The 12102-nt window shown below is 42.1% G+C and overlaps 1 protein-coding gene across 19 annotated transcripts in view; it reads left to right on the plus strand.

Annotated features, from left to right (window-relative positions):
• SVIL (supervillin) overlaps positions 1-12102 on the plus strand; it is a 191890-nt gene that overhangs the window by 104390 nt on the left and 75398 nt on the right. For 15 of the 19 annotated variants that reach the window (XM_075587689.1, XM_075587697.1, XM_075587701.1 and 12 more), the window contains 4 exons: positions 4523-4614; positions 8422-8479; positions 8588-8715; positions 10655-11300. In XM_075587689.1, the coding sequence (XP_075443804.1) occupies positions 4523-4614; positions 8422-8479; positions 8588-8715; positions 10655-11300 (924 nt within the window). The remainder of the gene's footprint in view (positions 1-4522; positions 4615-8421; positions 8480-8587; positions 8716-10654; positions 11301-12102) is intronic. The other 4 variants (XM_075587688.1, XM_075587692.1, XM_075587700.1 and 1 more) reach the window with 1 other exon arrangement.

Consider the following 12102-nt stretch of genomic DNA (forward strand, 5'->3'; position numbering starts at 1 on the left):
CTGATCTTTCAGGCCTCTGTGGCTGAATCTGATTTCCCCCCAACCAAAAGCTGGGGATGAGCACGCTCATCCTTCCATAGGAGAGACTCACAGCTCTCTTCTTCCTCTCGCCAAGAGCTCAAGCAGGATTCTCACTAACTTGATCACGCCCTCCTAGGAGACTCAAGAAGGGGCAGGCCCATGGTCTATAGCTATCCATGATAGGCTTACACAGGCCATGAGTCACCACCTTCTATCACTCATAAGAGAGGTCAAGAGCCCATCGATTTTTAACCTGTTTCTGCCTGCAGCTAACAGGACTTGCATAACAGTGGGAAAGAAAGGTGTAATAGGACATATCATGTTACATAAAGAAACCTACTTTTGGATATTCTTGACTCATAAATCAAACCTTGTTAATCCTCTTTAATTTGTTGGTTTTCTGCACTTCCATTTCCATAATAGTTTTTTGTTTTAATGGAGGGATGCCCAAAACTGTACTCCATATTCAAGGTGTGTTCTTACGAAGGATTTCTACAGTGACCAAATTATGCGGTCTTCCCTTCCATCTATACCCATTTTATGAAAGATAATATCCTACTTCCTGACACCAACTGTAGCATTATTGCTAAACCTGCTATCTAGCTCAATCCTTCATGGAGAAGGATTTAGGAGTGCTTGTAATTTTGTCCCATCTAGTTTGCAAGTAGCCTGCCCATACTTGCTCCCCAAATGCATAACCTAACCTTTATTACATTTAACTTGAGATAAAAGGTGGCACTGTGTGCTCATTTGCATGTCATTTCCCAGAATCCCTTGCTGCAGTGGAAGTGCTGTGTGCTGGGTGATAATGATGAAAAACAGGGTTGCAGACCTGTCTAAGACATGCAAATGAATATACAGGAATATTTACAGTTGCTATAAAATATATAATATATAATATATTATATAATATAATATATAATATATAATATAATATATAATATATTATATAATATAATATATAATAATATAATATATATATATATATATTTTTTTTATGGTAGTCATAATAATGGTATACTCATTGGTAGTCAGTGCTTTTGAAACTGCTTGATCCCTTGTGATTTTGCACAAGTCAGTCAATCTCCCAGTGCCTTAGATCAGGGGTGCTCAACTCCAGTCACTAAGACCCCTCAACAGGTTTTAAGGATATTCCACCTTTAGCACAGGTGGCTCAATCAGTCTTCGACTGAGCCACCTGTGTTGAAACTGGGATATCCTTAAAACCTGTTGAGGACTGGAGTTGAGCACCCCTGCCTTAGATTGTAGATTCTACCGGCAGGGACTTCTTGTAATATAATATATCAAAAGTTGTTTCCCGTCGTAAGTGGTACTTGCTGTAAAAGCAGACATGGTTTAGAGGCCAACTCTCTGTTGGAACAACGTTGACTTGCGAAAGATGGCGGTGTGAGTTGGGTTGGATATCCACAGCCTGGCTGTCCTCCATGTCGGTTTGTACAGATATTCATTTCCAGGAAGGAGAATATTTTTTTTTAGCATGTTTTTGTATAGCGCTGCTAGTTATACGTAGCGCTTTACAGAGACCTTTTGCAGGCACAGGTCCCTGCCCCGTGGAACTTACAATCTGTTTCTGTTGCCTGAGGCACAGGGAGATAAAGTGACTTGCCCAAGGTCACATGGAGCCGACACCGGGTTCCCCTGCTTCAAACTCTGTGCCAGTCAATGTTGTTACTCACTGAGCTATCTATCTCTTATCTATCTCCTATCTATCTATTTTACTCTCTTCAGATATATTTTAATCACTATGGACTTGGAATAACGGAGTGGGTTATTCCGCCAACTGTGTTGGGGGTCAATCGAGCACAAACGCCTATTGAAATCAATTGGAGTTTCAGTGCGATAATGCCCTATACGGCACTTTCACAGTTGAATGAATAACACCCAACATCTGACAGTGCTGTTCCCAGTGCAATTGAGACTGCCCATTTCTTTTAATATTTCTACAGCACTGATTAAGCAGTGTTTATAATACACATTAATGTATTCCATTATCTAATTGCCAGTATGATGGCATAATGAGCAGTAATGGGATAGTGTCCTGTTTAATATCGCTTTGCTCAAGTTTTGTAAATCATTTTTAGCTGTGCATTTGATGACTAAGTAGGAATTGTTGAAATGTGTGTGGCCAGGACAGCCCAAGTAATTCAACAGCACAAGCCAAAGCCATTTCCTTTCTGAGCAAAAGGGCATTTGATCGCGTTTCATATTCCTCCAACGCACATTCCTCCATCCCACATGAACCTAAAATCACTTATCTCTGCAACTTGTATTGCTTGCTTTGTGTCAGGCAAAGTTTCAGAGATTTCTCTTTAGCAGTGAAGGAAATCCCAGAGTTGTTATACTGTACTTACACAATTCCAACCGTTTGTAAGCAGGAGCTCATTTCCCAGAATCCCTGGCTGCATTGGAAGCACTGTATGCTAAGAGATAATGGTGAAAAGCAGGGTTGCAGACCTGTCTGAGACATGTGAGTGTGCTCACAAGTGGTATTTTTATTTGCAGCTTGTTGTCAAAATAGATCTGATTTGAATGTTTCTGCAAATGATCTCTGGAATCTACACTATAATAGTGTTTGCGTGCATGTGTATAATAGTGTTTGCGTGTGTGTATAGAGGGGGGGGGGGAGAGAATGAACTAAGGAGCCATATTCTCTTTCCTCTGAGATGAGGAAAAAAAAACACACATTCCCATGACTCCAAGGAATAGGTAAATGGGGAGCAAGCTGCAGATAATGTTTGCTTATGTGCTTCCCATGGTTGGATTGCCAGAGCGTGCACTTACTGGTTACATCTCTATTCAGTATGGTGGGGAAATTCGCAAAACAGTCGTTTAAAATACATTCTGGATCAAAAACCAAGGAAATGTGGTTCAAATTCATAACTGTCCCCATTTTGGCTCTGGATGACATAATTTGACATGACTACTGCATTATATCATTTAGGTGCCATCACAGATCTAATGACCATATATACTTACAGTATGCAAATTGTGCACATTTCAAGTTTCTCAATTTTCCTCTGTTGGTTTGTCGAAGCAAATTCAAAACTAAAACATAATGAAGTATCCGACACACCAATTTACATTCACAAGAATTGGAGAGGTTCTTTTGACAAGCGTTTCCTGTCTGGGTAGCAGGGCTGCTGAATCTAACTTTGGCGGGACATAACAGGAAGGTAGCAAGTTGTCTTACCCTTTAAGGCAGGGGTGCGCAAACTTTTGGTGCTGTGCCTCCCTGCCAACAGTCCAGTGTTCGCGCCCCCCCCCCCCCATACCTTCCTAGGCTAGGTCCCCAGTGGGAGCGTCTGGCGTGCGCGCCACACACAACTCACAGCCTTCTATGGGGCGGGCAGGCCCCAGTCGGCGTGTGTGCGGGCGCGCACAAGCCGCGATGTGCGGCCGCCTTGGCCAAAAGACAAGATTTTTGTCTTTTGGCGCGGCAGCTGAGCATTGGCCACGTCACGGCAGCGGTTCAGCCAATGAGGGCAAACCAGCCGTGTGACGTCATGGCTGCACCCCCGCCACGCGTCCCCCCCCCCCCCCCCTCTCGGATCTCCTGCTCTCCAAGCAAAGCCACAGGTCACGGCTGAAACGGGTGCACGTGCCGTCAGGCGCCCCAGCGCGCGTGCAGTCGTGAACACTGGGGCCGTAGCCCTAGTGTCAAATGATGCAAGGTCCTGTGACGTCACGTGACCCTGCAGCGTCATTTGACACCGCGTCGCCACTACAACGCGTCTTCTGAGTCATAGTAAGATAGAGTACAGAAGCCTTGCGTGGTCCCAGCATTTAATTTAAATGCCTTGGGGAAGAGCGCGGGGCTTGTAAACGCTGCACCCCCCCCCCCTCCCCCCAGTTTGTGCACACCCCCCCCTCCCCCCAGTTTGTGCACCCCTGCTTTAAGGCAAGGGAGCTCAACTCCAGTCCTCAGACTTCCCAAACAGGTCTGGTTTTCAGGATATTGCTGCGTCAGTATAGATGGTCCAATCAGCCCCTGCTTCAGCACAGGTTTCTCAATCTGAGGCAGTCTTTCACTGAGCCTCTGAGCCACCTGTGCTGAAGCTGGGATATCCTGAAGACCTGTTGGGAGGGGGAGCGGGGAGGCTTGACGAATGGATTTGAGCAACCCTGCTTTAAGGAACCTACCGCTCAAAACGGCTACCATTGTGATTTTTATGCAAGTCTCTTTATAACTTGTCTACCGCCATAGATTTGCTTTGATTTGAGCATATAATTTTTCATTAAAAAAGTCTCTTTCTTGTATTGTTTAGAGTTTGGCTTTTGAACTGTCAGACGTGCTTTGATTTCCACGCAACCGTAAGGTTTGCCTGTTAAAACTACCTTCGACTACCATTGTGGCACTTCATTCATCATTCTAAATATTTGGTCCAAAATGTTAACATTTGAGTAATGCTGGTGATTCATGTGCCGTGTAACTGGCAGAAAGTTTGCCTTTTGTTTCAGTAACGCATTGTTTCTCTTTCAGCTTTCAGAAGAAATTTGCTATTGAAGTCCAAGAAGAGTTTGCCAAAAACTCGAAGAATTTTGAGGCACATTTACTTGCTGTCCTTCCAAAAGGTAGGCTGTAGAAACGTGCTATTTTCTCCTTGGCTTACCTAATGGAATATTTACAGAAACTGGTGGCATGTTATGAACAGTTGTGGTTAATTTAAAAATTTCTCTTCCCCCCCCGCCCCCCCCCCTCGTACTAAAATATATACAGAAAATATAGCCATTAAAAATTCCACTGTGTAATCGTGGAAACTTTTTGTTCTTTTTTGGAAATAGTTTATAGATGCATTTGACTGGTGCAAAGCTATAATGCAAATAAAGAAGCAGTCCTGCTTGAAATTAGGTGTTTGGTTTATTTTCTTTAAATTTGTATTGGCTCATCCGAGGAACCCACTAACAAAGATATTTGTAGTTTTCTTGTGTCAAAACCAGCACACAAAATAATACGAACCTGTCCAACAGCACTACAAATCGGTCTGGGGGGGTCACCAATAGAAAGCGGCGATGTAACTTCGCAATGATGTTTGCGACTTTCTATTGGCCACAGGAGCGATCCCTGACCTCGTGGCCATTTTGTATCCAGCGGACAAATAGCCTGTCTAGAGCCAGGGTGGGTACAGGGCCACTGACGGGGGAGAGTCTGGACATAGTGTCCGGGGCCTGGTGGCTCCAGCCAGGCCCAACTAATGCATCCTGCAGCTGGGGGGAGAATCTTTAGTCCGGGGCCCCAGGAAATCTGTCTGCGGCCATGGGTGGGAACCACGGGGGTCCCCATTTGTTGCGGGACTACTGAAGCTCGGGGGGGAAGGGGAATTCAGGATTATATATGGAGCGTGTTGCTGCTTGAAAAGAAAAGTCCTCCGAGCTGAAGCACCATGTTAATTGCAATATTTTACCTAGCGATGGATTTCATGGAAACCTTTTAGCTACGGAAAAAACGTGAAATCCATTTCTATGCTGGTTACAGCAAGGAGCTGGTAAAGATTGTGCACTAATTCATCAAGGGAACGTTAACCAGCTCAACATTGGCAATTGGACCATTGTTATCCTGAAATATTTAGAGCTTTTGTACAGCCATTTGTTATTAGATTATTGCATTTCTAAAATAAAGCTCTACCGTATGTATGAAAAGCACCTACCTCATTTGCTTTTTTTTATTCCCAAGTATTTTCCACAAATAAATATATAGTTGAAAATATTTACATGTGTGAAATAATTTTGAAGCTATAAAAAAAAAAAAAAAAAAAAAACAAAGTGGAGGGAGGCGGTAGCTCTTCCATACCGGTTTACCTCTTAACTATGATCAAAATAGGAGTACACAGCCCACTTAAAGCGTCAATCCCCCTTAACTCGCCCTTCCGCTAACTAATCTCCTTGTTCGGGAGATGCTTACCACTGAAGTTACCAGTATTACGTCCTGGTTTTTAAAGGGGGATTCAATTGCTGTGTTATAGGAAGCCACTTCAAATCTCTTTGTTTCGTTCACTATTTTAAAATGTTTAGACGAGAGCGGATATTTACCTGTCCCACAGGCGGAGGTGGTCTGAGACCGTTTCAGATCTCCTTTTTCTCGCCATCAATTTAAAATAAAGAACTGAAAGATTGTATGTGACGGCTGCTGTTGATACAGCTGCATAAGTCACTGATGCCTGGAGCAAGGTATTTGTTGGCAATCCTTTCCCATGTCACGTTGCAGGCTGCTACTATAACCCCTTTTCTCCCAAGGCTTTGTAACTGGGGTAGTAAAAGATTCCAGGTAAAGTAGTAATCCCCAACACTGATTCATTATTTACAGAATCTGAATGGGACAGGTTCTCCTGTAGATGAACCGCATAATTTTTGACTTTGGAGACTTCCTAGTTCCCAAGATATTTACCATTTTCTGTTCTGTATGTTTGGGGAAAGCGTTATGGTTGCTGGCTAAGCCGCACTACCACGGGTTAATGGGAAGCTGCAAAGTCATCCTTGCGTAACATTGCAGTTTCATATTGGGTGTCCCAGGAGGCCATTTTTTATTTTGGGTTTAATTTTTTCCAGCACATAAAGTAGATGTTGGAATGAGGGGTCCATGAGTCCAAGAATTGAGCTGTTCGGCCCCCAGGGGATTCCCAGCTTCTGGTTCTGTAATAGAAAAAAAAATTAAAAAAAAGCATAAAGCAAAATACCCGGGGAGATGTGGTGATTTTAAAAAGCACAGTGTCGCCTTTTGCTTCCAATGTATTTTTTTTAAAGCCGAAATGTAGTTCTTGTATAAAGTGAGCCCTTTTGTTCTGTGAGGGGCCTGCAGTAAATAGCAGGTGTAATAAAACAATGTGAAATCCTTGAATGACCCCGTAACTCTCTCTCTGGTGACCTACATTTGGGTGTAATTATGTTTATACAAACAGTGCTCTTTTGTCCATTATATTTGGTTAGCCGGAGTCCCACCTTTGCATTTGCTTTGGCAGGTGCTACTGTATTTCCTCTAGCATTATTATATTTATTATGAATGTAAATACCTGCATAGGAAGCATGTGCTTTATTCTGAAAAGTGTAACAACAGTTTAGTTAAACACTAAAAGATATATATATATATATATTTTTACTCACCATAACTTAACTCAGTATTATGGTTTAGCCTATCCCATAGCCTCTCTTGCATTCCCAGTAAAATCAACCCCACACTGATGAGACCCATCAAGGTCGAAACAGCTGTCTGTGGGTGGGTGGGTTTTCTGGGTATGCACCTTAACCCTGGCTGTGCTCAAAGCTGTGACCATGCAGCAAGCTTAAGCCTATAGGGAACCATGTTAAAAATGGTTATTGAGGCAAAAAGTGACACTGTGTGCTCATTTGCATGTCATTTCCCAGAATCCCTTGCTGCAGTGGAAGTGCTGTATGCTGGGTGATAATGGGGAAAGGCGGGGTTGCAGACCTGCCTAAGACATGCAGATGAGCATACAGCTATATTTGTATATACATATATACATATATACATATATACATATATACACATATACACATATATACACACACACACACACACACACACACATACACACACATACATACACATACATACACATACACATACACATACACACACACAGTGGTTGACAAATCACCAAAAAATCTACTCGCCACACAAAAAAATCTACTCGCCACCTAGTACCAAACGTATGCTGCTTGGGCCAATAGGATCTCGCCACGATGTTAAATCCACTAGCCCGGGGCGAGCAAATATATAGGTTTGTCGAACACTGTATGTATATGTATGTATATGTATGTATATATTTTTAATGTATAAATCTAAGCACTTTTCAGCAAACTAGAGGTAAAAATGACTAGTTGGAACAGACAAACTTGACTAATGTTTCATGTCGCGTCATCAGGAGTAATTGCATTCTGTTTTAGACGCAGGAATCCAATACCATCTACTGTATAACCGTTGTAAATGATAGCTATAAGGTAAACCGGAACAAAAATAGTATTTTGTGTCTGTATACGGCTAAATACATGCACATTTAGTAATAAAGCCTTCTAGTTTTTGTTCCAGTCTTTACAAACCCTTTGTTAGACATCATATAAATATATTATGAGAAAGTAGTAATATATTGTGGAGGGTGGGGGGGGGGAGAGGAGAGTGAGGGGGTATACTGTTTGTATACAAGCAGTGCACTTTCTAATTCAGGCTAGCTAATAAAGATTTTCATAGGAGTTTCTTAAACTATATTGCAAAATAGCTTTTTTAAGGAAGCACAACTATCTAATGTATACTGTGTATCTATAGCCTGCTAAGAAACATCTCCAGTTCTAGTTTTACCCTTCTCCCTGTTTGCATAGAGCTAAATTGTACTGCATCTCTGCAACACAGCTAACTTTATGTATTTTTAGTTTCAGAATTAAGAAAACTTTTTGAGCCAGGCAGGAACGTGATTTCAGAAATGAAAAGGTAGGTGGAGAATGTGCTTGCCCAAAAGTGTCATTTTATACTGCTGTTTGGATATAGTTGAATAGATTCTCACGAGTAGTTGTAATAAAACCTCCTTTCAAAATACAGGAAAGAAAGAATTGCAAGACGCTTAGAAGGCATTGAAATTGAAGCACCACCAATAATACAAAACCGCTTGCTAGAAGAAGACACACCAAGGTATATGCGTGCAGCAGACCTATATAACCCTCATATAGGTAAGACCTTTTTATTTTATTTTTTATATCATACTAGTAAATATTCCATCAACTCAAGGAGCTTTAACCCAGGATCAGTGCTAGCTTCCCTTCATTGATCTACAGTATAAAGCTGGAAGCTCACTAGATTTGTTTCAAAACTATTATAAAATAAAGATTTAGCTATCTCAATATTTGTGGGGAGATTGAGTTTGCATAGGTATCATGCGAGTGACAGGGTTAATCTCATGGGAAATCAAACTCTGTGCACAGGAAGTGTTGCAGAACCCATTCATACTGTGTGCTCATTTTTCTTGTTTGGATGCCTATTTGCAAGGGCTAGGTTGTGTTTTGGTTAAAGAGGAGATATGATGTAATTTTTACATGGTTACCACATCTCAAGCGCTTTGCCCTTCTTGCTGCCAGAGGGGCCAGCATCAAGTGCAGTGAATTTCCAGCGTGAACACTACAAAGGTGTTAACAAGGTGTGTCTGTGTGTGTCTGTGTGTGTCTGTGTGTGTCTGTGTGTGTCTGTGTGTGTCTGTGTGTGTCTGTGTGTGTCTGTGTGTGTCTGTGTCTGTGTGTCTGTGTCGCCAATTTTTCATCTCCCGTTCTTGAGGACCTGATCGCACACTGCAAAAACTATTCATTGCAACAATGTGTATTCTTGTGGGCTTAATTCAGATTTTTCGGAATCCCAGTTAGAAGCCAAAAGTTTGCAGAAAACAAATGTAACGTGTTTAATGAAGGTTAATTTGTTAGAACAAATCTCACATTTGAGATGGAATATTTGTGTTGGCCTGGTCTTTTTGTAAACCGTCTTCTAACACTACATGATTAACAATTCTGAATAGCCTGGTTTTTAGGTCTCAACTTAATTTTTTTTTTTTATTATTATTTTTTTCCCCAGCACATTTGGATAAATATATACAAATGCATAACATTAGTGTTTGGCAGTTTGTAAAATAAAACTACACAACTGCAAAAGACTTTTGATCTGATCTCTCACGCTTTCTGTGTATGTCACTCCTATGCCAGTACAAATGAATGGTGACCAAGCCCCACCCAGTTGGGGGTAGAACAAAAGTTTGAACAAATCCAGTTCCTTCAGCCCCTACATAGCTCTTTGCTCTCCTCCTCACACCAGTTACTTTACTCCTCCAGGCCAGGAGGTGTAGCTACTCGCCTCACAGGGTTTGCTATTTTTCTGTTACATCTGGGTACAGGGCACTTTCAGGCTTAACATTTACCAGCCAGAGGTGAAGATTTGCCTGATAACCCCTATCTATTAATGTGTTCAGCTCTTGGCTCAGGCAGGAGTTGGGTAGTAGCAGATATACTGTAGCTCCAAGCGACAGTAGACTGGATCTCCAATATTGCTGTCTGATCCCAGGGCTTTTTTAGGCTTTTCTTTATTAGCCCTTTCATTTTATTTTGCATTCCCTACTAGACACTAGACTCGCCTTCTCCAGAGTTCAGCTCCTGGATATGATCTACCATTCATATATTTTGGATGTCATTACTTTCATGAAGTAGATTTTAAAATGTTTTTCTTCTCCCCCCACCCCTGGGAAGGGAACTGCTTTGATATGTTACCGTTCATTTGTACTGGTATTGGAGGGGTGTTGAGACAACATGGGGGAATTATTTTTACCATTAATTAATCTTCTAATCCATACCGTACATGCCAGTGCAACTTTCCCTCCTTAGTGGAATTCTCCTCTTTGTTTTTTATTTTCTTGGCTATGTTTCAGTGCTGTTTCCTTTATTTTCTTTGCTCAGCTTCACTTAAACCTGATGTGAGGAGAAGATCCAGGGGCCTAACTTCTACCCTCAACTGTGCAGGCTTAATTCCCCATAAATTTGTACTGGCATTGGGGGCCTATAGAAGGAATGAAGGATAAGAATAATTCCTCGTGTATATGTGTATGTATAATTTTTTTTTTTTTTTTTTTAACAGTAGCACTTGCGAATGAAGAAGAAACTTCAGATTCATCAGTAGAAACACATTCTAGATCAAGGTGTCCGTTGCAGCCAGGAGGAATTCCAGCTGAATCGACTTCTAATTCCGGATCTATGGAAGGTCAGGAGCAGGAAACAAAAGCAGAAAGAATAGCTCGCTACAAAGCAGAACGCAGACGCCAGCTAGCAGAAAGATATGGACTTGCTTTGGACTCTGAGGCAGATTCTGAATATCAGTCCAGGCATACACGAACGAGGAAAGACAGCGATACTTCAGAAAAGCGGGCAGGGAAATTTGACAATGAGGACGATGAAAGTAAGGACAATGGATCTGATTATTTATACCGAACGGAGAATAAGGAGCCGAAAAGGATTTGGTCTTTCGATTCTAAGAATCATGACTTCAACGAGAACTTGTCGGAGCGAGATGTACTTCAGAATCTGGAAAACAATAACCGGTTTCGGGACCTCTCCTCAGAGTTTGATGGCTCATCTGTCTCTTCTGCGGTTGGACAACAATCCACCTCTGGCGAAGCACCCAGGTCACCTAAGTTTCCTCGCCGTGCATCACAGTCCTCTCCAAAACAATCAACATCGACTTATCCATCAGCTGATCAGCAACCGCAGAGTGAAATCAGACAAGGGTAAGCTAGTCATTTTTTATACAAGGCTTATACAAGACGAAATGTAATTCATTTGTGCATCTAGGGTTACAGAAGATGAACTGCAGTAAGGTTACATACTGTATTTGTGGGGGGGGTTAAAATGGTTTTGGCCGTCCAAAATATATTTTCCCATTTTTTTTTTTTGTTTGTTTGTTTTAACTACTAGATCGGGGGTGGCCAACTCCAGTCCTTAAGTGCCACCACCAGGTCAGGATATCCCTGCTTCAGCACGGATTGAGTCACCTGTGCTGAAGCAGGGATATCCTTAAAACCTTAACTGGTGTGATGGCCCTTGAGGACTGGGATTGGCCGCCTCTCTCCTAGATGACTTGCTCGGGCAATATAAACCAAATGGATAGTGAAGTGGTTACATGGAAGCTTCAAATCTAGTTACAGCGTTAAGTGAACGAAAGATGATGCTCTAGAGGTGTATGTGCGCTTTTGGGTTTTTGTTTTATTATATCCACTTGTTATAGGGGAAGCCTGAACAAGGGGGGGGGCGGCGTTAAGCAGGAGCTGAACCACTATCACTAGTTCTGGGGATCCCTTGGCTCCCAACGTATTGACCTTCGTTTTTGTTTTTATTATGCTGTGATGTTGTGGCTACTTGGTTGTCCGTGGGGGAGAGGCTTAGATGGCAACCATGTGCATACCTGCCCCCCCCCCCCACCCCCTCATAAGTATGGATCATTCAAATATTTTGGTCAAAACATGTTAAAAGATACCTACACTACCAATGTTATACGGTGTCCCTTGTATTTCCTCTGCTGCATAGAGAAGA

Source organism: Ascaphus truei, chromosome 2 (genome assembly GCF_040206685.1).
Source record: "Ascaphus truei isolate aAscTru1 chromosome 2, aAscTru1.hap1, whole genome shotgun sequence".
In the NCBI taxonomy this organism is placed as follows: domain Eukaryota; kingdom Metazoa; phylum Chordata; class Amphibia; order Anura; family Ascaphidae; genus Ascaphus; species Ascaphus truei.